This window comes from Balaenoptera acutorostrata, chromosome 12 (genome assembly GCF_949987535.1).
Source record: "Balaenoptera acutorostrata chromosome 12, mBalAcu1.1, whole genome shotgun sequence".
NCBI classification, from domain to species: domain Eukaryota; kingdom Metazoa; phylum Chordata; class Mammalia; order Artiodactyla; family Balaenopteridae; genus Balaenoptera; species Balaenoptera acutorostrata.
The window spans coordinates 28,455,329-28,483,311 of NC_080075.1; the positions used below are offsets into that span (position 1 = coordinate 28,455,329).

The 27,983-nt window shown below is 41.1% G+C and overlaps 2 protein-coding genes and 1 non-coding gene across 11 annotated transcripts in view; 2 read left to right on the plus strand and 1 right to left on the minus strand.

Moving 5' to 3' along the window:
• The window catches only part of SEMA4F (ssemaphorin 4F), a 33,644-nt gene extending 22,827 nt beyond the window's left edge, over positions 1 to 10,817 (minus strand). For 4 of the 6 annotated variants that reach the window (XR_009009997.1, XR_451149.2, XM_057558801.1 and 1 more), the window contains exons 1-5: positions 10,592 to 10,817; positions 8,188 to 8,339; positions 7,498 to 7,557; positions 7,193 to 7,291; positions 2,413 to 2,506 (exon numbers count right to left, since the gene is read on the minus strand). Coding sequence is in view for 4 of the 6 variants with exons in the window: in XM_057558801.1 (XP_057414784.1) it covers positions 2,413 to 2,506; positions 7,193 to 7,291; positions 7,498 to 7,557; positions 8,188 to 8,339; positions 10,592 to 10,739 (553 nt within the window). In the remaining 2 variants the exon portion in view is untranslated. The remainder of the gene's footprint in view (positions 1 to 2,412; positions 2,507 to 7,192; positions 7,292 to 7,497; positions 7,558 to 8,187; positions 8,340 to 10,591) is intronic. The other 2 variants (XM_057558798.1, XM_057558799.1) reach the window with 2 other exon arrangements.
• An 8,074-nt stretch (positions 10,818 to 18,891) lies between these two features.
• Positions 18,892 to 18,998, plus strand: LOC114238159 (U6 spliceosomal RNA). Its single transcript, XR_003623569.1, has one exon. It is a non-coding gene; the product is annotated as a U6 spliceosomal RNA (small nuclear RNA).
• Positions 18,999 to 24,401: 5,403 nt separating this feature from the next.
• M1AP (meiosis 1 associated protein) overlaps positions 24,402 to 27,983 on the plus strand; it is a 90,583-nt gene continuing 87,001 nt past the window's right edge. For 3 of the 4 annotated variants that reach the window (XM_007184041.3, XM_057558614.1, XM_057558615.1), the window contains exon 1: positions 24,402 to 24,448. The gene's annotated coding sequence lies outside the window, so the exon portion shown is untranslated. The remainder of the gene's footprint in view (positions 24,449 to 27,983) is intronic. The other variant, XM_057558613.1, reaches the window with a different exon arrangement.

The following is a 27,983-nucleotide window of genomic DNA, read 5'->3' on the forward strand; positions in this document are numbered from 1 at the left end:
GAGGCTTTGTCTTCCAATGCAGGGGGTGCAGTTCGATCCCTGGTCGGGGAGCTAGGATCCCACATGCCTCGCGGCCAAAAGGCCAAAGCATAAAACTGAAAGCAATACTGTAACAAATTCAATAAAGACTTTAAAAATGGTCCATAGCAACGACAACAAAAAATGTTTAATGTTAGATCTTATATCCCAATTTTTGTTTTTCATAAAATATTGTGCAATATTTAAATTAAAATTTATATTGTCCGATATTTTATAATAAGGTTCACAGAAACTTTAGTGAAGGAAGAAAAAAACAGTGTGATAAATGATGCTAAGTCAACTGATTAGTTAGTTGGGAAGAATCAATTTTGATTCCCTTCTCATGCCATTTGTCAAAATAAGTTTCAAATAAATCAGAGTTAAAATGTTTAGGAAAAAAAATTTAAGAAGAAAATTTTTATCTGCTCTCTAACTGAAGAAGAATTTAGCTTAAAAAATATAATCACAAAGGAAAAGGTGTAGATTGGAATACTAATATCCTACCTGATAATTGGCCCAAGAACATAAGCAGAGGATTGACCAAAGCAGAGATAAAAATAAGTACTAAAACATGAAAAATGTTCAACTTCACTAATATTCAAAAAAATACAAATTAAAACAAGGTGCTGGGACTTCCCTGGTGATCCAGTGGTTAAGACTCCGCCTTCCAATGCAGGGGAAGCGGGTTCGATCCCTGGTCAGGGAACTAAGATCTCACGTGCCACGGGGCAACTAAGCCCGCGCGCTGCAACTACTGAGTCCATGCGCTCTAGAGCCTGTGCATCACAAGTAGAGAGAAGCCTGCAGCCACAACGAAGAGCCTGCATGTCACAACTAAGACCTGACACAGCCAAATAAATAAATATTTTTTTAAAAGGTGCTATTTTTAGCCTTGAATTAGCACACACACACAAAAAAAAGTTTAATGACAACAAAACAGTGTGGTGAAATTTATGTGAGAAAAACTCTCATTTACTGCTGATTTAGGGTGTAAATTGGTATACCCTTTCTAAAAACTCAATTAGCAACAGATAATGAGCTGTAAAATATTCACATCCTTTAATATAGTAATCCACTTCCAGGAGTCTTAAGGAGACAATCTAAAATGAGGATAAAAATTTATGTACAAAAATGTTCATTACAGTATTAGAGACAATAGCAAAAACTTTGAAGTGAACTAAATAAACTTGAAAATAAATTTACATAAATAATTTGGAAATCTTTAATTAAATTATGGTATGCTCACAGGTTGAGTAGCATAATGTCATTAAAATTTTTCTTCACAAAGAATTTTTAAATTATATAGAAATGCCTATGATATAAAGTCACATGACAATATTCAAAATTATATCCATGTAGCATGACATTTAGAAGTTTCATAAAACACACACTCATAAAATTTCTGTGCACCTGCTTGTTTTACACTCATGAGAAAAATCGCTGGGTTCTCACTGAATTTGGAGAGTGTATGTGGAGTAGTCTAACCTAAAATACAGGCTATGTAGCACACAAACAGTTCACTTTGTGGCTACCAAAGAATTAGTCAGTGGCTACCAAAGAATTAGTCAATCATTCTCCAGAAAAGATTTAGGCATAATCTGTGATAGAACCATTGAACACTTGAGCAGCTCTATATGTATATATAGTTGGTTCGAAGGAAGTAACAGAAAGAATTTCTTTAATAGTCATTACTGATTTTTCTGAGCAACAAAGGACTGGCCAGCCAAATATATGTGCATGAGTATATATGCATGTGGACACACACATTAAAAAGGCTAGAAGGAAATATTCTAAAATACTAGCAGTGGTTTTCAGAGTAGGAATACTCTAAAACTGTGCTAATATGGTAGTCACTAGGTATGAATGGCTATTTATATTTAAATTAAAATTACATGAAATTTAATATTCTTCCCTTCATTCACACTAGTCACATTTCAAGGGCTCAATAGCCACATGTAACCAGTGGCTACCGTATTAGACAGTGAAGATACAGAACAATTCCATCATCACACAAAGTTTTTTTGGACTGTGCTGTTCTAAAAGATTTCTTATGTTCTTCTTTATACTTTTTGCAAATTTATTATAATATGCATTGTAGTAGATTCCTCTTACAAACAGGAAAAAATGACTAAAAGAGATGAGGTTAACAAAGGAAACATTCACAGTCTACTGTGAACAGTGACATTCTCTAGAGAAAAGCAAGAGAAATGATATTCTGTGGGTAAAAGCAGGAGAACACAAGCACTCTGGGAAGAATACGAAAGGCCAGAAAGAGATGTGGGAATAATAGACATTCTGATGAAAGAAAAGAAAGGACACAGAAATTCCAACAGCAGGGCGGGGAAGGAGGCAATTACAGCAAGAAGCCACAGGTTCTTATCTCTCCCCACTCACCAGCTATTACAGCTGCTGACCGCTGAGCTGGCTCAAAAGGACATTTCCCCCGGCCACTCTCAGGTCTTTCAACCTGCTGGAAACTGGACACATCCTACAGACCAGAAGGGGGCAATTGGTTTAGAGGTCATGGGGGAGTTCATGGTGAGAATTACAAAGATGGTCAGATGAAGAAAAAACCCAATTCCCATTCATCTCCCATTCCCCCACTACCATCCCCATATTCCCAGTCTGCTATTCCTGATTCCACCGCCCATTCCTGCATTTCCCACCTCTGCCATCCCTCTTTTCATCAGTTTATTCCTCTTCCCTCAATTCCCCTAGTACCCAACACCCACATGCTCTGATGAAGGAACACCTAGGATGGCACTAGAAGACACCGAGAGGCTGAAAGGCAGATCTTTCCTCTGAAATGCTGCTGAACTGCCAGCTTTGCAACTGGCTGGAGAATGTGCTACAGGATAAGGAGGGCCAGGGAAGAAAGCAGGCCTCCTGAGGGCTGGAGCACTTAGGAAGGGTAAAGAAAAGTACAGGCTGATATAGGACCATCTGAAGCCCAGGGGTCTAGAGAGAAGGGCCATCCTTCACCTAATCCCACCCCACGAATAAAAGACTGAACCAGAGTCAAGGATACACAGAAGGAGGGAAGGGAATCTACAAAGTCAGTGAAGACCTGAAGCTGAGGTCAGAATCTGAGAATTTGGTAAGTGTCTTCCTCATCCAGGGACTCCAGAGGGACTAACCTGGGGTGCGGGGGTGGGCAAGTGGCGTAAGAGTTCCACAGAGCCAGCTAGACATTACCTTAGCTGAGCATCCAGCACTAAGAGAGCCTTCAAGATAACATCTAAAAATGAAAATCAGGGATGATTTCAACCTGGACTGACAGGGAAGTTAACTATGGCCAGTTAGGAATCAGTTATGACACGAAGTACCAGGCATGATATCTCTAGTTCACAAACTAGGATGGACATATGGTGTTGCTGGAGCCTTATTGCTGTGATGGTAATTGGAGAACCAACATAGGTCTATGTCCCCTGAGCATAAGTGTACCACTGGCCCATTCTGACTGCTCACTTATTTGCTGTAGTTGGCAAACAGGGTTTTATTTTACTGAGAGAGCCTTGAAGAAGGCCTGTTAAAATGAGATGTGATCTGATGTCCCCTCAAAGGGAATACTGGGTCAAGAATCTTCCAGAATGGAGGACCCCATGGAAACACAATCATCTGCCCTGTGTGGTGGTGGGCACATTGTAGCCAGAGGAGAAAGATGACAGTTCAGTGAGAGATTACCAAGATGTCTGGGCACTCTGAACATGGGGTTATTACCTGCTGCTGTGGCCTGTCTTATCGCCTCCTTTTCTCCACACTGCCTCGCCTTGCCCCCAATTAACTCTCTACACCCACCCCAGATTTATATTCCTAGACTATTAGTCACTGACTTAATAAATGTTTGAGCCACAGAATGACAAAAATGGCTCACCATTGCCTCTTTATCCCAAACTACTACTTCTTCTAACCAAACCTGGATCACCTGTTATTCCTAGAAAACAAATTATGCCTGAAACTATTCCGTTACATTTCATCAAGGACTTATAAAGGATGAGCCTTTTCTCAGTTCTCATTCTCTTTGATCTTTTCCCACCATTGGATACTTTTGATTCACTCCCCTCCTTGAAATAGTCTACTTCTTGACTCTTGAAATTCTACCCTCCTGGAGCCCCTCCTCCTATCTGTTGCTTCTCTATCTCCTTTGGTTGTTTCTCTTCTCCTTTCCAGCCTCTAACCATGTATCCTTAGTCTTTTTCACATATAAAGATCTCATCAATTTTCACATTTCTGCCCAGACTTTCTATGCAAATCATTCCCCAAACTCTCTAAAGCCTGATGTCTTCCAAACTCTAGTCCATGTTTGCACTTGACTGCGGGACTTCCTTTCCTCACAGAGATGATCTATTAAAACTGAACATGTTGAAACTCATCCTCTTCCAGTTTCCCCAAATGGCATCATCACGTTATCTAGGTTTATAGCCTTTGAGCAAGGGAGCCGATTAGCTACATAGGTTATGATTACTGTACGGTCAAAGTGACATTTAATTAGGGTCTGAAAGGATAAGACCACAACACCACATTATCTGAATGTTGAGATTTTTCATTATATCATCATTGTGTCAGCACAGTCCTATCAGCATGAGTTGTAGTGAAGGCAAGTCCCTCAAGTTGAAAGCCAGAGCTATGTAGGCAGGCTCTCACTGAGCTGTGGGGTTAGAACCCATCCTTTGACTTTGGCCAAGAAGAGTGCAAGGCATATAAAGGACCTTTCCTAAGAGGTTGGGGGTGAGGGGTAGGGGGAGATGGTCCTTGTTAACATGAAACAAATCAAATGTCACAAGAAATTGAAGCCAGCTAAGGTCTTCTTCTAGGGTGCAGGCTGGACTAGAGGGACAAGGTAGTAGAGCAGAGCCAGACAAACCTGGGTTTGAATCTTGGCTCTGCCTCAGCCAGCTATATATCTCAGACTTTTACCTAACTTTTCAGAACTTCTGTTTCATTCATGTAAATTGGAAATAAATACTATCATGATGTGTCATCATTATCATAATAAATAAATATCATGATATGGTGATAAGAATTAAACTCAATTGTGAATGTAAAGTATCAAGCACCAAGCCTGCAACAGAGTAGACACTCAATTGAATGGGAAGTCTTCTCATTGTTGTTGTTGCTGTTGTTATAAGTCTAACATTTTTTCTGTTAACTGCTGGAGCTCCCTCAAAAAAACAAATTAAAATATTTTCCCCCAGTGTCTGATGAGCTGTCACTGAAGGGCAACACTCCACATTGTTGCAACTGGTAGGTCCTATGCTTAAACTTCCTTTTGTGAGAACCTTCATTTCTCTGAGCAATCAACTCTGAGCAAGTTGTTATATCTGGATCAGCTAGTCAAAGCTCTCAGGTTGTTACACACAGTCTCAAAGTCATCAGTCTGGGACATGAGAAGTTCAGCACTAAGGATAAGGCAAGGACTTGCTCAAGCAGATGGGGATTGCCAGGTAGCAGGATAAGACAAAGGTGGAAAAGAACATTCAGGAAGTCTAGAGAGCAGTCTCAGGATGCTTAAAGGGTTAACACAGTTGTTAGCTGTACCTTATATTCCCCTACAAACAAGCCTTGATCAAAGGATGGTCCTTCATTTCATGAGCCTGCGGGATAGGAGGGTTCAGAAAAAGAGCTGAAAGTCGTAGGAGTGCAGTACACAGGCCCCTGGCTTCTTTCTTGTTTGCTGATATTCCTCAAAAATGGATAGGGGTCCAAGTCACACCACTCCTGACAGGTATGTCCAGATCATTTTCTGTCCAGATACTTATCTAACAACCATTAGGGTCCCACCTCAGAGAGCCAAATAAGAATCGAAGGCCCTGGGGAACTAACTTGGAGTAATCACATCATCTGTAAACCATGGCTCTGGTATTCACACCCATGGGCTCCCTGATCCTATGTATACTAGGAAAGGACAAATATGTCAATTGCCGTTCCACTGCTACTTCTGTGAGCTTTGTGAGAACTGTAGGGAAACTAGGCCCTCAGCGTTACCTGAAGGGATACAGAGATTTTCAACACCACCCTGAACTGGGAAACCTTCCCAGGATGAGGGAGCTATTCACACCTCAAAAGGGAGTCTATCACCAGCATTATGAAAATAACTCAACATAGACGCAACTAACTCCAAGGAGAGCCCAGAGGGACTGACTAAGGCAATCAAGCATATACAATTATAGCATTCTTAAGTCAGAAATATAAGGATGATGTTTAACAAAGAGGTTTGGAGCTACACACTGACTAGATCCATGTGGCAAGGACTACTGCAGGCTGCAGAAGGATCAAGTCAAGATCTACCATTAAGGATCAGGGTCAGGAAAGGGAGTTGTTGCATTCCCCCCTACCCCTGGCAGGAAGGGATAAAAAGTGTCGAGTGATATGAAGGACATGTGAGGCTTTTGACTCATCCCAGGGCCTGGTCACAAATGTGTGCAGCCAGAGGAACAGTAATTGACTACTGGATAACTGATGAGAAAAGGTGAGGAGTCAAAACATTAACACCCTTCCTAAGATGTCACCAATCCCAGGGACTTTTGAGGTCATGACCAACCTAGATGTGATTAGGAGTATCCATGTCCCAAGCCTGCCTGGGTGTGAGGTTGTAGATGTGAAGGGCTTTAGCAGCAATGAACAGGACCAAGAAGAAAACATGGTTGACAGAGTGCCCACCTTGAAGGCAAGATCCAGAGTATGGGGCCAACAGGTACTACGTTAGTGTGCAGTGACCTCAGAAGCTGTGAGAGCAAAGGGTCACAGCCCACACAGAATGAGGCTGACAGAGGAGGTGGGAGGAGGTGGTAAAAGACAATCACATGCCATGGGAGGAAGTAACAGGTATGGACAGTGCTGATTAAGAAATGGACCCAGGCTCCCTGGACAAAGCATACACAGGACAAGGAAAACATGAGCCACTGGCCTCTGAAGTTCCTCCCCACAGCCCAGCTAGCATCTTCACTTCCTTCACCATCCCACTACGTCCCTCTTTTCACTTTGTATTTCTTACCTTCTACAGACAACCTCCCTCCCCCTCCCTTTCATACCCTCCTTCAGTAGACAAAGCCTCTACCCTATGAGGACATCCCTCACCCCCAATGCTTATCATGCACAAGGGTTCCCTTAAGCATGACCCCTGTCATAGTCGCTCACAGAAGACCCCTCCCGTCCTTCCACCCCTGTCACTCACAATAACCCCGCACTTCGGATCAAAAGCGAAGGTGCCACAAATGAGGAGGTGAGAGGCATTGGCAATGGCGAGAATCTGGACAAAATTGTGACATTCTTCCTAAGGGTCAGAGATGGTTAGAGAGAATCAGAAGCAGCAGGTACAAGGAAAAGTAGTGTTAGGACAGTTATATGCAGCTCTGGGTATGGTGTTAGAGTCCCTGCCTGGGCCCATTGGGATGGGAGCATTGCAGGGGACTGACACAGAGTCAGGGCTGGGCCAAGGCCTCAACTGACATTCAGGCCAGGGCCCGGATTTATACCTACCTCCTTCTTGCCTTTCTTCCTACAGTTCTGTCTGTGGGCCTCAGGCACCATCCAGTCAATCTAAGAAAGGAAGAGTGACCATTTCTCCCAGATTCTCACCCAAATTCCTCCCAAGTCAGGCTAGGTGACACAGTTCTACAACCTCCATCAATTTGGAAACTTCAGAGACAACCTCCCGGCCACAGAGCACTGTTTTTCATACTGGAGGTCACTACCCATTAATGAGTAATGAAATCAATTGTGAAATCTCAACCATTATTTTTAATGAAATAGAATATATCAGAATGTATCACATATAGGAGAGTAGATATTGTTTCAAGTTTTTTTTCAGTACATACTTTGTGTACTATGTCAAAATGTACCATATATTTCTTACTAAGGGGTGGTCAAAAAAGTTTGAAAGCTATTGCCCTAGACTAATGTGATTTTAATGATTCCTCTGCCCACTGCCACCTGAACCCTGGTCACTGTGGCCTCCTCCCCATCATCATGAACCTCCCTCATAGCCTCCCCAGTCACTATGACCCACCCCCATCACCCTCAGCTGAGACAATGAGGTTGACGATCTACCCTTATTCCTTTTTACCAACATTCCCCCTCCTACCACAACACCCCCCTTCATATGCCATAAAACCAAGGAGCTAATCACATGCTCTAGAATCTGAGCTCCTCCCCACTCTCATCTCTCACCCTGCGAGGTCTCTCCCCTGAAAAGGGCAGGGATAAAGCGAAGATGGTGTCCCGGGCGCCGACATAAAGCATATGGGAAGCAGGATCCACAAGGAGAACGGAGTAATTGTATGTCTGAGGGATGGTGAACCGGGTGAGATAGGAGTCAGCCTCTGGCAGGAAGAGAGGGTGAAAGTGAAGAGTGATATCAGCCATCATTTCATAAGAGTTGGGTCCACAAGGGCAAAGCCAAAGGGGCCAATTTTTGTTTTCTTCCAAGTATCATTTATTTAGCAGCCTTAAGGGCAAACACAAAGCCTTGACAGGCCAACCATTTAACTTCCCCAGGGAAAGATAACTGATGAGGCCAGAGTATTTAGCACACAATAAAGTATGCTTTTTCTATAAAAATAGAACACTTCATTAAAATAGCATAAATATTAAGTCTATTTAATATTTATTTCTATTCATAGCAACATGATACATAATTTGAAAATACCTGTAAAAGGTACAAGTACTTTTCTCTCTAAATATCCTTTTTTTTAAATCACTACTTAATAGTAACTCCTTTTTACTTAGAAGGGAAATGTCTCACTCTTTTCACCAACACATTAGGAGATCATCTCCTCTCTCTCCCACCACCCTTGATCTCACCCTAATTCTACCCAGAGGTAAGAGAGTAGAGGGGGCAAGAAGAGTATGTGCTTTGGAAATGGATCAGCCCAAGTTTGAAGGTGGCTCTTTCACTTACCAGATGTATGATCTTGAGTTAGTTACTTGCCCTCACCGAGCATCACTTTCCTCATCTGTAAACACCACCATCCAGGGTTGTTGAGAATTAACTGAGATAACATATGTGGAAGCATCTGACACATACTATGTATTTCACAAATGGTTCCTTTCTTCCATCTTTAAGCATGTGCTCTGTTTGGGCCAAATCTAAACCCATATCAGCATTCAAAACTCTGATCTATTTAAAGATTGTAACAAATAAGTTAGGATGAATTTACCTTCTTAGCTCAGTCTCTGGCTCTGGGGACCTGAATTAATACAGTTCTGCTCTACCTGCTTCATCTGCTCAGCTACCTTCAAGACTAGTAGAATGGCCATGGATTCTTAGATGTGTTGATGTATGGAGCCCCACCCACACAATCCTCCCACACCCATACTCATGTCTGTGCTGTATCCTGACTACTATCTCATGCTTAGTATAAGCCCCGGATCACCCAACCACCCTTCATATCCCCACCTCTGCCTCGCCTTGTCATATAGACCTCTCTGGATTCCTGGATATGAACCCAGACTGGCAACCTCAACTCCATGTTGTGGCTATTGCTCCAACACAAACTGAAACCCAGTCTCTGACCACAACTTTGTCTTCTGGATTCAGAGCATCCCTATATGTCACTGGTCTGAAATGACAGAAGTAATTTAGAAGACTCTAAATTACTATTACCCAGTTGTGAGTTTTTCCCAACAGGATGTACTCTGGGCTTCACTGGGTCTGTTTGCCCAAGCTGCTAACACTCACTGCCCACTGAGAAAAACACAAGGTTCATAGCTACACTCATGCCCGCCTCAACAAAGAGCCTTTAAAGTGTGAATCACTCCAATGATCACTTTTAACCTTGTGGCATCCCCTGGCTTCTTTCACATCTTTTAAAAGGACATCTCCCTCCTCCTTTTTTCCTTCTGAAGACTTTGAAAATCATTTAAACAGAATCTTAAATCAACTCATTGAATCGTTTCCCAGCTACTCAATATAGGGAATGGGTAGAGGGAGTAGGGAACGTTGAGGAAGTTAGGAGGGTTATGGTGGATCGGAAAATGGGAGTTGGTGTCAGAGATGAGAGGCCTGGTAAGTGGGTTAGGGAAATCAGGGTTGTGAGAGGGGCAAAAGGCTCGGAGGAGGTTAGAACTGATGATAACCAAATGAATTTGTGAAGTGGGCAGATGGAAATGCTGAGCTGGTAATCAGAAGGATGGTTGTTTGGAGTAGTATGAAAGACCGATGGGTTTGAGAGCAGGATGGGCGTCAGGCTGGCGTGACAGACACAGGTGCATGTGAGGGAAGAGGGGAATAAGGGAGAGGAAACTTCGAAATAGAGGGTTTCCGGCAACCCCCATTCCCCTCCCTGGGCCTCAGGGTCCGCGTCTGCACGGTGAGGGGCGGTTGCCTTAGTAAAGGGCCGCGGGAGCCTCCTGGGCTGGTAGTAGGAGCCGAGTCGCCCGGCCTGCTGGAGCAGCACGAAGTGGGGGTCCCGCCCGCAACCGGGCGGGGCTTGGGCGGCGTGGGACGCAGGGGGCTGAGCTGTGGGGGCCCGGGTGCGGCTTCCCGGGTGGGGAGGGCAAGTGGGTTCGGGTACCTGCGGGCGGGGTCTGGGCGCGGCGCGAAGGAATAAGGGCCAGGGCGCACGCGCCTTACCGGAGATAGGAAGCGAGATCCTGGGCACCGAAGGCGAGATGCGGCCACACACCGGGCCGCTTAGCACCTCCAGCAGCAGCAGCAGGGGTAAGGGCGAGGCCGGGGACGGCCCCGGGCGCGGGCGGGGCCGCGCAACAGAGGACGGCATTTTTGCCACCTCCTGGCCGCCGGGGTGTGGCGCGCCCTGCAGCCTCCTCAAGCCTCGGCGCCACCAGCTTCGGCCCCACTCTGCTCTCCTCGGCGCGGCTGGGCTTGCGGCGGCGGGTTAGAGCGCATCCTGGCTCCACCCCTTCAAGAAGGGACCAATGATGGGGCTGGTTTTCTCCTCAGCCGTAGGGGTTGCGTGGAGGTCGGACTAAGAAGAAAAAAAGCCCAGGCCAGAGAGAGAGGGAGCTAGACCCAGGGGAAGGTGGGGCGTTCTACCTCAAAAATGGGCTGGACGTGTCACTCCAGGACCCCGAGTGACAGGTTTGCAAAGGTCGCTCCAAAAACTCCAATTTGTATGTCTTGGCTATTGTAAACAGTGCTATGAACATTGGGGTGCATTATCTTTTCAAATTAGAGTTTTTTTCTGGATATATACCCAAGAGTGTGATTGCAGGATCATATGGTAGGTGTATTTTTAGTTTTTTAAGGAACCTCCATACTATTCTCTGTAGTGGCTGCACCAACTTACATTCTAACCAACAGTGCAAGAGGGTTCCCTTTTCTCCAAACTCTCTCCAGCATTTATTGTTTGTAGATTTTTTGATGATGGCCATTCTGACTGGTGTGAGGTGATGCCTCATTGTAGTTATTTGCGTTTCTCTAATAATTAGTGGTGTTGAGCATCTTGTCACGTGCCTGTTGGCCATCTGTATGTCTTCTTTGGAGAAATGTCTGTTTAGGTCTTCTGCCCATTTTTTGATTGGGTGTTTGTTTTCTTGATGTTGAACTGTTTGTATATTTGGGAAATTAAGCCCTTGTCGCTTGCATTGTTAGCAAACATTTTCTCCTATTCCGTAGGTTGTCTCTTCATTTTGTTTACGGTTTCCTTCACTGTGCAAAAGCTTATAAGTATGATTAGACTTTAGTGGGGTCTTCAAGGAATCAAGTCATACTCCCCCACGTATGGAAGAGTCCTTGGCACATTTTCCAATGAATGCTACTTCAGATAGATAAAACAACTTATAGAGAGACATAGAGAAATTTATTGTAGCTAGGAGCAATGGATGGTGTGGAGTTAGCAAGCATATTGTTGAAGGTGGTGTCAGTTATAATAGACCTTGTAACCAAAAAGGAAACACAAACAGTTTTTAAGTCAAAGGATGGCATTACCAAATATATTTTTTCAAAGATATTTCCAACATAAGTGTCTAATCTGGAGATTAGAGACAAGAATATAAATTTGGACTATGTATGAAAGAAGACCTGTTGAGAAGCTATCCTTTATACTGAAACACAGGAAGTCTGTTGGACATTAGATTACAATACCTGGGACACCTGGGTTAAATATTTCTGGTTTTACAATGAGGAGCAGTTGAGGGGAGAAAAGTGGTTATGAGAACATAAGCAAGTAACTCTTTTCCTATTGGTTCTAACCTATCCTGAAACACTCATTGGTAAGCTGACCTCCTCTTCCCCAGCCTGCAACTCAAACAAATAACTTGAGAGGAGTAAAGAAACAATAATCAAGACAGAAATGGGAGAAAGTGTTTGCCCATTTCTGGTTTGGTACCAGCATTATCTTTTCCTCTCCTGTGGGCTAATTCAGAGAAGAATTCTCATTCAACCAGATAGAGTTGAAGACCCAGACCAGACAACTGATGAGGACCATGAGGCTCCTATCCCTACTGGATTTTGTCAGAGGTACTATAGGAATCAACAGCAAGTAAATGAAAATGAGTATGAGTAGAGAAGGGGCAGATCCTCTTGGAATGTAGAAGTTTGAAAAGACTTAAAAGAGCTTTCTGAGGGCAGACTCTAACTTCCATGAAGGCAAGGACCATTGTTTGTGTGTCCACTATATCCCAGTCCTAGCACAGTGCCTGACACACAGTTTGCCCTCAACAGATATTTATTGAATAAAAAAGTGACTGACTTATACTAGGGGAGTGGCAAAGATGGTGGAGTAGGAAGACTCTGAGCTCACCTTCTCCCCTGGGCGCACCAAGATTACAACTATTTACAGAGCAACTATTGATGAGAAAAACCAGAAGACTAGTGTAAAAGATCTTCTACAACTAAAGATATAAAGAAGGAACCACAACAAGACATGTAGAAGGGGCGGAGATGCAGTATAGTCAAGACCCATATTGCTGGGTGGGTGACCCACAAACAGGAGGATAATTACAATAGCAGAGGTTCTCAGGTCCTGCCCAAGTAGCAAGTGGTCCAAGCCCCGCATCAGGCTCACCAGCCCAGGGGTTCTGCACTGGGAAGATGAACCCCCAAAACATTTGGCTTTGAAGGCTAGCAGGGCTTACTTTCAGGAGAGCCAGAGGGCTGTGGGAAATAGAGACTCTATTCTTAAAGGATGCACACAAAATCTCACGTGCTCTGGGACCCAGGGCAGAAGTAGTAATTTGAAAGTATGCTGGGACTTCCCTGGTGGCACAGTGGTTAAGAATCCGCCTGCCAATGCAGGGGACACAGGTTCGAGCCCTGGTCTGGGAAGATCCCACATGCCATGGAACAACTAAGCCCGTGCACTGCAACTACTGAGCCTGCGCTCTAGAGCCCGCGTGCCACAACTACTGAAGTGCTCACGCCTAGAACCCGTGCTCCGCAACAAAGAGTAGCCCCTGCTCGCTGCAACTAAAGAAAGCCCACACACAGCAATGAAGACCCAATGCAGCCAAAAATAAATTAATAAATTAATTTTTTTAAAAAAGAAAGTATCCTGAGTCAGACCCATCTGCTGATCTTGGAGAGCCTCCCTGAGATGCTGGAGGCAACTAGAGACATAGACACTGGCAGCAGCCATTTTGTGGAGCTCATTCTACCATGTGGACACTGGTGCTGGTAAGTGCCATTTTGGAATCTGCCCTCTAATTTATTAGCACCAAGATCCTGCCCCACCCACCAGCCTTTTGGCACCAGTACTAGGATGTGTCAGGCCAAGCAATTAGCCAGGTGGAGATACAGCCCCATCCACCAGCAGGCCTGCTGCCTTAAGACCCTTTGAGCCTGCAGCCACCCCTGGACACAGTTCTGTCCACTAGAGGGCCCAGGACCAGGCCCTGAACACGAGTGTGCAGTCACTAGCCCCAGAACCCCCCAAGGCCCTGCAGCCAGAGACCCTGGGACATGGCTCTGTCTATCAGTGGGCTGGCACTAGCCCGGTGGCCAGCCTCACCCACCAGTGGGTAGGCACCAACCCCAGGACCCCTTGGCCTTGGCCCTGCCCACCAGTGGGCTGATACCAATTCCAGAACCCAAAGCCCTGAACCCAGAGACCCCAGGACCTGGCTGCACCCACCACAGTGCAGGAACTCAGCCTCTCAGCCTGCCATATCAGGACCCAGCCCATGCACCAGTAGGCAGGCACCAGCCCCAGGACTCTGGACTCGAGTCCTGCCCACCAGCAGGCCAACACAAGCACTGGGACATCATGGGCTCTTTTGTCAGCCACTCCAGGATCCAGCCCCACCCATGAGCAGCCCAACACCAGCTCTGTGACCCACCCCAAGGGCCCTGCAGTCAGAGACCCAGGAACCTGGTTCCACCAACCAGTGACCCAGCACTAGACCTGGGACCCCCTGAGGCCCAGCCCCACCTACCAGCAGGCTGACACTAGATCCAGGACCCGCCCCCAGCCCTGCAACCACCCACTCCAGAAACTGGCCTCACCCACCAGTGGCCAGCAGCCTCTGCACAATGCAAGCCTGGCAACCAACCAGAGTGGGGGCCAGCCACACCTACCAGAATGCCCACAGTAGTCTGCCCAACAGAAGGACCCATGCAGCACAAATAGGGGGCACTCCACAGCATAACTCTGGTGACCAGAGGGCAGTTGCTGCTGGGATGCATAGGATGTCTCTACAAAAAGTCACTTCTCCAAGGTTGGGAAATATAACCAACCTACCACATACACAGAAATAAAAACAGCAAACTAGGCAAAATGAGATGACAGAGGAATATGTTCCAAACAAAGGAACAAGATAAAACCCCAGAAGGAGAACTAAGTGAAGTGAAGAGAGACAATCTACTCAATAAAGAGTTCAAGGTAATGATCATAAATATGTTCAAAGAACTCAGGAAAGGTTTGGATGAACAGAATGAGAAGTTAAAAGTTTTAAACAAAGAGTTAGCAAATATAAAGAACAACCAAATATACATGAAGAATACAATAACTGAAATGAAAAATACACTAGAAGTAATTAACAGTAAATAGGTGATACAGAAAAATGGATCAGTGAGCTGGAAGACAGAGTAGTAGAAATCACTGAGGCTGAACAGAAAAAAAGAATAAAAATAAGTCAGGACAGTTTAAGAGACCTCTAAGACAACATCAAGGATAGTAACATTCACATTTTAGGGGTCCCAGAAGGAGAAGAGAGGGAGAAAAGGGCAGATAACATATCTGAAGACCTAATAGCTGAAAATTTCCCTTCCTGGGAAAGGAAACAGACATCTAGGTCCAGGAAGCACAAAGACTCCCAAACAGGATCAGCTCAAAGAGGATCACACCAAGAAACATTGTAATTAAAATGGCAAAAATTAAAGATAAAGAGAGAATATTAAAAGCAGCAAGGGAGGGACTTACCTTGTGGTCCAGTCGTTAAGACTTCACCTTCCAATGTAGGGGTGTGGGTTCAATCCCCGGTTGGGGAGCTAGATCCCAAGTGCCTTGGAGCCAAAAAACCAAAACATAGAAGCAAGGTTGTAACAAATTCAATAAAGACTTTAAAAATGGTCCACATCAACAATAATCTTAAAAAAAAAAAAAAAGCAGCAAGGGACAAGCACGAAGTTACATCTGGGGGAACTCCCATAAGGGCATCAGCTGATGTCACTGTTTGCAGATGACATGATACTATACATAGAGAATCCTAAAGATACTAGCAGAAAACTACTAGAGCTAATCAATGAATTTGGTAATAGCAGGATACAAAATTAATGCACAGAAATCTCTTGCATTCCTTTATACTAATGATGAAAAATCTGAAAGAGAAGTTCAGGAAACACTCCCATTTACCATTGCAACAAAAAGAATAAAATACCTAGGAATAAACCTACCTAAGGAGACAAAAGACCTGTATGCAGAAAACAATAAGACACTGATGAAAGAAATTAAAAATGATACAAACAGATGGAGAGACATACCATGTTCTTAGATTGGAAGAATCAACATTGTGAAAATGACTCTACTACCCAAAGCAATCTACAGATTCAATGCAATCCCTATCAAACTACCAAGGGCATTTTTCACAGAACTAGAACAAAAAATTTCACAATTTGTATGGAAACACAAAAGACCCCGAATAGCCAAAGCGATCTTGAGAAAGAAAAACAGAGCTGGAGGAATCATGCTCCCAGACTTCATACTATACTACAAAGCTACAGTAATCAAGACAGTATGGTACTGGCACAAAAACAGAAATACAGATCAATGGTACAGGATAGAAAGCCCAGAGATAATCCCACACACATATGGTCACCTTATTTTTGATAAAAGAGGCAAGAATATATAGTGGAGAAAAGACAGCCTCTTCAATAAGTGGTGCTGGGAAGACTGGACAGGTACATGTAAAAGTATGAAATTAGAACACTCCCTAACGCCATACACAAAAATAAACTCAAAATGGATTAAACACCTAAATGTATGGCCAGGCACTATCAAACTCTTAGAGGAAAACATAGGCAGAATACTCTATGACATAAATCACAGCAAGATCCTTTTTGACCCACCTCCTAGAGAAATGGAAATAAAAACAAAAATAAACAAATGGGACCTAATGAAACTTAAAAGCTTTTGCACAGCAAAGGAAACCATAAACAAGACGAAAAGACAGCCCTCAGAATGGGAGAAAATATTTGCAAACGAAGCGACTGACAAAGGATCAATCTCCAAAATTTACAAGCAGCTCATGCAGCTCAATATCAAAAAAACAAACAACCCAATCCAAAAATGGACAGAAGACTTAAATAGACATTTCTCCAAAGAAGATATACAGATTGCCAACAAACACATGGAAGGATGCTCAACATCGCTAATCATTAGAGAAATGCAAATCAAAACTACAATGAGGTATCACCTCACACTGGTCAGAATGGCCATCATCAAAAAATCTACAAACAATAAATGCTGGAGAGGGTGTGGAGAAAAGGGAACCCTTTTGCACTGTTGGTGGGAATGTAAATTGATACAGCCACTCTGGAGAACAGTATGGAGGTTCCTTAAAAAACTAAAAATAGAACTACCATACAACCCAGCAATCCCACTACTGGGCATATACCCTGAGAAAACCATAATTCAAAAAGAGTCATGTACCACAGTGTTCATTGCAGCTCTATTTACAATAGCCAGGACATGGAAGCAACCTAAGTGTCCATTGACAGATGAATGGATAAAGAAGATGTGGCACATATATACAATGGAATATTACTCAGCCATATAAAGAAACGAAATTGAGTTATTTGTAGTGAGGTGGATGGACCTAGAGTCTGTTATACAGAGTGAAGTAAGTCAGAAAGAGAAAAACAAATACCGTATGCTAACACATATATATGGAATCTAAAAGGAAAAAAAATGGTCATGAAGAACCTAGGGACAGGACGGGAATAAAGACTCAGACCTACTAGAGAATGGACTTGAGGACACGGGGAAGGGAAAGGGTAAGCTGAGACAAAGTGAGAGAGTGGCATGGACATATATACACTGCCAAATGTAAAATAGATAGCTAGCGGGAAGCAGCCACATAACACAGGGAGATCAGCTCGGTGCTTTGTGACCACCTAGAGGAGTAGGATAGGGAGGGTGGGAGGGAAATGCAAGAGGGAGGAGATATGGGGATATATGTGTATGTATTGTTAATTCACTTTGTTATAAAGCAGAAACTAACACACAATTGTAAAGCAATTATACTCCAATAAAGATGTTTAAAAAAACTAAAAATGTGTTAGACAATTTATATACATCTTTAATAGTAAAACATTTGGAAAAATATTTTAAATGAGTTTGTATTATATGAAGAGGGGAAATGGCAATTTTCAAATGCCTTTTCCGTTTAAAAGTACTATTTCTTCATTTTCTTCTTTTTGGCCTATTTTTTAAAAATAATTTTCATCTACAGAATTCTTAAATTTTGGTCTCCTAAGTGAAAATTTTCAAAGAAGCCAGTTGTTTGACCTCTACCTTAATAAAATTCTTTACTGGTCAAAAAAAAGGGGGGGGGTGTATCAGCTGATTTTTCAACAGAAACTCTGCAGGCCAAAAGGGAGTGCCATGATATATTTAAAGTGATGAAAGGGGGAAACCTACAACCAAGAATACTCTACCCAAAAAGGCTTTCATTTAGATTCAATGGAGAGATCAAAAGTTTTACAGACAAGCATTTGCTAAAGAGTTCAGCACCACGAAACCAGCTTTATAAGAAATGTTAAAGGGACTCCTCTAAGAGAAAAAGAAAAGGCCACAAATAGAAACTTGAAAATTATGAAAGGAAAAATCTCATTGATAAAGGCAAATATACAGTAAAGGTAGTAAATCAATCACATATAAAGCTAGTAGGAAGGTTAAATGACAAAAATAGTAAAGTCATCTATATCCACAATAAGTAGTTAAGGGATACACAAAACAAAAAGATGTAAAATATGATATCAAAAACTGTAAAACATAGAGGGGGAAGTAAAAATGCAGGGTTGTTAAAATATGTTTGAACTTAAGAGATCAGCAACTTAAAATGATTATATGTATATATGTGTGTGTGTGTGTGTGTGTATACACACACACACACAGTAACCACAAACCAAAACCCTATAATAGATGCACACCTGGAAAGAAGAAAGAAATCCAAACACAACACTAAAGATAGTTATCAAATCACAAGAGGACAAAAGAAGAAAGGAACAAATAAGAACTACAAAAACAATGAACATAATGGCAATAAATACATACTGATAAATAATTACCTTAAATGTAAATGGACTAAATGCCCCAATCAACAAACACAGTGCCTGAATGGATACAAAAACAAGACCCATATATATGCTGCCTACAAAACACTCACTTTAGATCTAAAGACACACAGAGACTGAAAGTAAGGGGATGGGAAAATGTATTCCATGAAAATGGAAATTAAAGGAAAGCCAGGGTAGTGTTCCCTTCGGCAACACATATACTAAAATTAGAACAATACAGAGAAGATTAGCATGGCTCCTGTGCAAGGATGACACACAAATTCATGAAGCGTTCCATATTTTTCTGGGAATTGGGGGTTGGTAGATGCAAACTATTACATTTAGAATGGATAAACAACAAGGTCCTACTGTATAGCACAGGGAACTATATCCAATCTCCTGGGTAAACCATAATGGAAAAGAATATTTTAAAAAGAATGTATATATGTCTGTAACTGAGTCACTTTGCTGTACAGCAGAGATTGGCATAACATTGTAAATCAAATATACTTCAATTAAAAAAAAAGAAAGAAAACCAGGGTAGCAGTACTTATTTCAGACAAAACAGACTTTAAAACAGATTGTAACAAGAGACAAGAAAGACATTACATAATGATCAAGGGATCAATCCAAGAAGATATAAAAATTGTAAATATATATCCACCCAACATAGAAGCACCTAAATCCATAAAGCAAACATAACAGACATAAAGGGAGAAATTGACAGTAACACATTAATAGTAGGGAACTTTAACACCTCAGTTACATCAATGGACAGATCATCCAGACCCCTCCCCCCAAAAAAAATCAATAAGGAAACACTGGCCTTAAGTGACACATTATATCAGATGCACTTAATTGATATATATAGAGAGCATTCCATCCAAAAGCAGCAAAATACACATTCTTTTCAAGTACACAGGGAACATTCTCCAGGGCATATCACATGCTAGGACACAAAACAAGCCTCAGTAAATTTAAGAAAATTGAAATCATATCAAGCATCTTTTCTGACCACAACGCTATGAGACAAGAAAAAAATGCAAACACATGGAAGCTAAACAATATGCTACAAAACAACCAATGGATCACTGAAGAAATTTTTTTTAAAACTTGGAGACAAATGTAAATAAAAGCACAACAATACAAAATCTATGAGATGCAGCAAAAGCAGTTCCAAGAGGGAAGTTTACAGTGATACAAACCTACCTCAGGAAACAAAAAAAGCCCAAATAAACAACCTAACCTAACACCTAAAGGAGCTAGAAAAATAAGTATAAACAAAGACCAAAGTTAATAGAAGGAAATCATAAAGATAGGGCAGAAATAAATGCAATAGAAACTAAAAAAAAAAAATAGAAAAAAATTAGTGAAACTAAGATCTGGTTCTTTGAAAAGATAAACAAAATTGGTAAACATTTAGTCAGACTTGTCAAGAAAAACAGAGAGAAGGCCCAAATCAATAAAATCCGAAATGAAAAAGGAGAAGATACAACTGACACCACATAAACACAAAGAATCATAAGTGATTACAACAAACAATTATACACCAATAAAATGGACAACCTAGAAGAATTGGACAAATTCCTAGAAATGTACAATCTCCCAAGAGTAAACCAGGAAGAAATAGAAAATATGAACAGGCTAATTACCAGTAATGAAATCGAATCAGTAACAAAACAACTCCCCCCCCCAAAAAAGTCCAGGACCAAATGGCTTCACAGGAGAATTCTACCAAACATTTAGAGAAGAGTTAATACCTATCCTTCTCAAACTAGTCGAAAAAATTGCAGAGGAAGAAATGCTTCCAAACTCATTCTACAAATCAGGCATCACCCTGATACCAAAACTAGACAAAGATATCACCAAAAAAAGAGAAAATTACAGGCCAAAATCACTGATGAACATAGATGCAAAAATCCTCAACGAAATAATAGGAAACTGAATTCAGCAATACATTAAAAGGATCATACGCCATGATCAAGTGGGATTTTCCCAGAGATGCAAGGATAACTCAATATTCACAACTTAATCAATGTGATACACCAAATTCATAAATTGAAGAATAAAAATCATATGATCACCTCAATAGATGCAGAAAAAGTTTGACAAAACTAAACATCTATTCATGATAAAAAAACTCTCATTGAAAAATAATAAGTTAATTAAGAAAATAAATAAAATAAACTGAAAAAAGAAATTATAAAAAAAACTCTCATCAAAGTGCATATAAAGGGAACATATCTCAACATAATAAAGGCCATACATGATAAGCCCACAACTAACATCATTCTCAATGGTGAAAAGATGAAAGCGTTTCCTCTAAGATCAGGAACAAGACAAGGATGTCCGCTTTTGCCACTTTTATTCAACATAGTATTGGAAACCCTAGCAATAGCAATCAGGCAAGAAAAGGAAATTAAAGTAATCCAAATTGGAAAGGAAAAAGTAAAACTGTGACTGTTTGCAGATAACATGCTGCTATATATAGAACATCCACAAGATGCCACCAAAAAACTACTAGAGCTCATCACTGTTGCAGTAAAGTTTCAGGATACAAGATTAATTACAGAAATCATCTGCATGTCCATACACTAAGAACAAACTACTGTATCAGAAAGAGAGATTAAGAAAAAAAATCCCATTTACAACTACATCAAAAAGAATAAAATACCTAGGAATAAATCTAACTAAGGAAGTAAAAGACCTGTACTTGGAAAACTATTAGACAGTGATGAAAGAAATTGAAGACTACACAGACAGATGGAAAGATATACCATCTTTCATGGTATATGAAAGATACCATGGATCTTTCATATATTGGAAGAATTAATTGGATTGGAAGAATGGATTGGAAGAATTAATATTCATGGATTGGAAGAATTAATATTGTTAAAATGACCACACTACCCAAGGCAAGCTACGGATTCAATGCAATCCCTACCAATATAATTCTAAAATTTGTATGGAAGCACAAAAGACCCTGAAGAGCCAAAACAATCTTGAGAAAAAAGAGCAAAGCTGGAGATATCATGATCCCTCATTTCAAACTACACTACAAAGCTACAGTCATCAAAACAGTATGGTACTGGCAGAAAAACAATCTCATAGATCAACGGAACAGAATAGAGAGCCCAGAAATGAAGTCACACTTATATGGGCAATTAATCTATGACAAAGAAAGCAAGAATATACGATGGGGAAAAGACAGTCTCTTCAACAAATGGTGCTGGGAAAACTGGATAGCTACATGCAAAAGAATCAAACTGGATTACTCTTACACCATGCACAAAAATAATTTCAAAATAGATTAAAGACTTAAATGTAATATATGAAACCATAAAAATTCTAGAAGACAATACAGGCAGTATGCTCTTTGACATCAATCTCAGCAATTTTTTTGTATACATCTCCTCAGGCAAGGGAAACAAAAGCAAAAATAAACAAATGGGACTACAGCAAACTGAAAAGCTTTTACAGTAAACTGGCAGCTTTTGCAGAGCAAAGAAAAGTATTAACAAAACAGAAAGGGCACCTACTAAATGGGAGATATTTGGAAATGATATATCTGATAAGGGATTAATATTCAAAATATACAAATCAATATCAAAAAAACAGTCCAACTAAAAAATGGGCAGAGAAAAAAAATAGCAGAGGACCTAAATAGACATTTTTCCAAAGAAGACATACAGATGGGCAACAGGCACATGAAAAGATGCTCAAGATTATTAATATTGGGCTTCCCTGGTGGTGCAGTGGTTAAGAATCTCCCTGCCAATGCAGGAGACACGGGTTCGAGTCCTGGTCCAGGAAGATCCCACACGCTGCAGAGCAACTAAGCCCGTGCACCACAACTATTGAGCCTGTCCTCTAGAGCCTTCAAGCCACAGCTACTGAAGCCCATGCACCTAGAGCCCATGCTCCGCAACTAGAGAAGCCACCACAATGAGAAGCCCGCGCACCACAACAAAGAGTAGGCCCCGCTTGCCACAACTAGAGAAAGCCCGTGCACAGCAACGAAGACCCAATGCAGCCAAAAATAAATAAATAAATTTATTTTTTTAAAAAGATTATTAATATCAGGGAAATGCAAATAGAAATCACAACGAGATGTCACCTGACACCTATCAATATGGCTATTATCAAAAAGACAACAAATAACAAGTGTTGGCAAGGATGTGGAGAAAAGGGAACCCTTATACACTGTTGGTGGGAATGTAAGTTGGGGCAGGCACTATGGAAAACAGTATAGAGATTCCTCAACAAATAAAAAATAGAACTACCATACAATCCAGCAATTCCACTCCTGAGTATTTGTCTGAAGAAAATGAAAACACTAAGTAGAAAAGATATATGCATCTCTATGTTCACTGTAGCATTATTTACAATAGCCAAGATATGGCAGCAACCCAAGAGCCCATCAATAGATGAATGGATAAAGAAGATGCCATATATAGATATATATCTATATATAGATAGATAGATATATAGATAGATATAGATAAATAGATATACACACACATATATACAATGGAATATTACTCAGCCATAAAAAGGAATGAAATCTTGCCACTTGCAACAACATGGATGCACCTAGAGGGTATTAGGCTAAGTGAAATATTGTCAGACACAAAATTACAAATATTTTATGATTTCACTTATATGTAGAACCTAAAAAGCAAAACAAATGAACAACCAACCATAACAGAACAGAAACAGAGTTATAGATACAGAGAACAAACAGGTGGTTGCCAGAGGTGACGGGGGTGGGGGGGCATGGAAAGAACTTGGTGAGGGTGAGTAACAGGTACAAACTTCCAGTTGCAAAATAAATGAGTTACAGGTATGAAATGCACAGTGTGGGGAATAGTCAATAACTATGTAATATCTATCTACAGTGAGAGATGGTAACTAGATATATTGTGGTGTTCAGTTTGAAATGTATAGAAATACCAAATCACTATGTTGGGTAACAGGAACTAACATAGTGTTGAAGGTCAATTATACTTCAAAAACACAGACACACACTCATAGAGAAGAGCTCAGATTAGTGGTTACCAGAGCTGGAGGCGGGTGGGGGTGGGTGGTGGTGGATAAGGCAGTCAAAAGGTACAAACTTCCAGTTATAAGATAAATAAGTGCTAGGGATGTAATGTACAATATAAATAACCCTGCTGTATGTTATATATGAAAGTTAAGAGAGTAAATCCTAAGAGCTGTCATCACAAGAAAAAAATGTTTTTTATTTCTTTAATTTCACATCTATGTGAGATGATGGATGTTCAGTAAACTTATTGTGGTAAAACTTTCATGATGTATATAAGTCAAAGCATTATGCTGTACACCTTAAACGTATACAGTTCTGCATGTCAATTATATCTCAATAAAGTTGGAAGAAAAAAAGAGTGACTGACTGAATGAGTGAATGAATGATGTGGAAGAGAAAGGTTAAGCCCAGGAACATGATGGGGGTACAACTGGAATGCTTCATGGGGCAGGGGTAGCTTGATGAAATGTCAGGTTTAGCATAATATTCTCAACAGAAATCCAAAACTCTACCTTAGCACCAAAGAAGGGTTGTTCCCCTGGCACCCAGGCCTTGAAGAAGGCGGGCCTGAGGTGCAGTCTGAGGTGGACCTTGAGGCGGCGCCCGCAATGAGCCGCCCGGCCTGAAGGGGGCGCCCTCGCAGCGCAGGCGGACGTGGAGAGCCGGAAGGGCCAGGTAGCCGCGGCTTTGCCTTCGCGAAGAAAGGGGTAGGAGCAGGGTTGAGGGCCGCAGGCAGGGAGGACGGCCACGGGCAGCGCCTCGCAGGAAGGACTTGGGCCGATCTCGGGCCGGCCCTCAAGCGGATGCTGGCGGGGAGGGTGTTGGCGAGCAGACATGGGCAGCTGCCGGGGAGGCCTGACGCCCGGAGGCCCAGGTCCTCCGCGTCCGAGCCCGCCCTCCGCAAGCGGTTCTGAGGACAGGAGCGGCAGAGCCGAGTCTCCTCCGCCGACTCTCCCGGGCCTGGGGGCTGGGTGGCCAATCCGTCAGGCAGCGTAGGCGTCGTGCTGAGGGCCCACGACACTTTGGGGGGGCGCATGAAATATATTTACTTGTAAAGACCAAAGAAAACAGTGAAACCTTAGGGCCGAAGAAAAGGGGTTTTGTTTTATGTTTTTCCTTACGTGAGGGGGGCGGAAATGAAATTGGAGGGCCCACGAAAATCTTTTTTGCTCTTCCACAGCAAGAGGCCAACCGCCTTTGTGGAGCTGAAGGGCGTGCCAGGGGCTAGGAGGGTGGAGGATGGGAGGGGGGTTGGCCTGGTAGGGCATGGCATGAGGATGGAGAGGTGGGAAGGAGACACATGCAGAATTTCGGAGCCAGGGTAGGGATTTCAGATTTTGTTCCAAGTGTAATTGGAAGCCATTGAAGGGTTTTTGGTAAGGGAGTAACTTGATGGCTTTTGGTGGTTCAAGGCCGAGATTTAACCAGTTTGAAGGGGGACACCCATAAGTGGGCGTTCTTGTCAAAAGTGGAGAGCACAGGATCACAGATAGTCAGGTGCTGCTTAAGACTATGCCCAGACACATCAGGTGCATTAATTGATCATGTTTGACAGTATAAGGAAGAGAGCTGCCTTTTACCTCATTTAAAGAACAGTGTTGGAATTGCACACAAGTGTGGGATCTAAAAATGACTGTGGAAGCTGAAACCATTCAAAGTGATCCTAATAATCAATGGGAACAATTGCATCTGTTCCGGGATCTCTCAAAGTTGTTGTCAAAACATTAGAAATTCTCTTACTGTCAGTTATAAATGTACAGAGAATTGAAAAATAATAAAACTAGAATCTGTTTAGCACACTGTCATTGAAAACATTAGAAACATTGAGAGAGTATTTCTTTCTTTGTAAAAAAACTTATCAAGAATAGTTTGAATAGTGCTTGTGCTTGTCTTCTTCTCAAGCATCTCAAGCAAGCATCTCTTCTATGCCTTACCAAAATGTTATATTCCTTGCTAAGTTTGGATGAGCTTCCAACATTTTATCCTTTGCACTTTCAATTTTGTAAAATATCTCCAAGAGTTCCTTTTATATGAAGTTTTTTGCCGATGGCACTTTTTCTGAGACATCTTCATACTTTTTGTCATAACCACTTTCCTCATTTATGTTGATAAGTTCACCTCACTAAATTCCTCTCTCTGCCTGTCTAGAGTCTATTTCTTCTAGCTCTTTCTTCTGTTCATTTATGTTCAATTCAACTCTCACTTTCAGCCTTACCACTTATTGTTTCTTGGCTACACTTTCATCTTTTTTGGCCAATTCCCTCTTTCAATTATCTATTTTTGTAAGATGTCAATGTGGGTTTATCACTAGGAAACAAGGAAGTAAAACTACACTCTGCTGTCTGTACTTAACCTGAATAAGAGATCTGCAGTGACCAGTCACCAACAGAATTTGAAAGAAGTGACATAATTGATCACTGATCATGATGTGTATCTGTTATTTATGTAGTGATTTGTGGGCTAAAGAGCTAGCTGTGGTTTGTACTTTTATGTAATTATAGTTAATATTCCATGGTAACTGAAATTAGAACCATGTTGATGGGGGACTGACTTTAATTAACTAAATTGTAGTAACCGAGATTTGTGTATATTGGAACCATGCAAAATAAGAAGTGCCTATACTCTAAAATGACAAGAGTTTCAGATGTGAGGGAAGGTGGACCGGGGACATAGAAGCTCATTCTACATCAAATAAGGCCTTTGTCTGGGTGCTTGTTTGTCTGTGAATCTGTCTGTGTGTCAGCCTGAAATTCAGCATTGCATTGGTCTCAGGTACTTAATTTAAAAGTATAGTTAAGAGATACTTATGATATGTGCTTTCTTGGTAAATATATTACTCATTGATTTGAATTTCTAGTTCAAGGTTACTCTCAGTAGATTAGCATATTCATTTATTTATTTGTTCAGCAGTACACAGCACACAACTGGAGCTCAATAAAAAATTGTTGAATGAACAAATGCTGACTTCCACTATCCAAAAAGGAAAGTTTGAAGGGGAATAACTTCACAGATTCATTTTGAGAAACACATCTATCTGTGCACTCTTGGATCACTTATAAAAATCCTAAATTCCAAAGTGTTTCTGAAAATTGTCATAAATATTGATATCTTTCTCTTAGACCCAGGGGAAATCAAAGACGCTTTTATTTTCCCTGCATTCTTTAGCTAAAACACAATAGTACAGAATCATTTCAGTTCCCAAAGGTGTAGACATACTTTTTTAATCTAAAAAATATATTCTTTTATGATTGTCCTAATGTTCTTTTTGAAATATTTTTATTATTAAATATAACATATTTAGAGAAAATTTCATAAGATATGAATATATACTTTAATAATTATAAAGTGAACACCCATGTAACCACAATAAAGGTCAAGAAATAGAACATTGCCAACACTCCAGAACCTCCCCTTTTGTCCCTTCTAATAATGCCCTCCTCCCTTTCTAGAGAAAATCACTACCTAAATTTTTGTGATAATCATTTCCTTGTTCTTTAAAAATAGTTTTAGCATAATGTACACATTCCTAAACAATATATTTTTGCTTGTCTTTAAAACCTATGTAGATGGAATCATACTATATGTATTCTTTGTGTCTTGCTCTTTTATTCAGTATTATGTTTCTTAGAGCCATCCATGTCGTTGCACATAACTCTAGTTCATTCATTGTCATCGTTGTGTGAATATAGCAGAACTTATCCATTCTAATGTTGATTGAAATTTGTGTTGTTTGCAATGTGGGGTAATTGTGAATAAGACTATTATGAATAGTCTTTTTGCTGCTATGATCTGACTTTTTTCATGTATCCTGGTGCATGTCGTTATTCACAGATGAATGATTGTGAACAAAAAGGATCTACAGATAAATTATTATAACTAGTAAGAGAGTGCAGCAGTGTTGTGAAATACAACATCATTATACAAAAATCAATTTTATTTCTATACATTAGCAACAAAACAAAAAATGGAATTTAAGAAGATGTCATTATAAATTAACATTAGAAAAAACAGATCTCTAAGAATAAAATTTAATAAAAGATGAGACCTTTGGGGAAAAGAATGAAATTATAAAAGTCTGTAGATTCTTTTAGATTTTCTATATAAACAATCAGTCATATCATCTGCAAGCAATGACAGTTTTATTTCTTCCATTGCAATGCCTTTTATTTATTTGTCTTGCCTTATTGCTACCTTCAGTACTGTGTTGAATAGAAGTGATGATAACCGTCTCCTTGTCTTGGA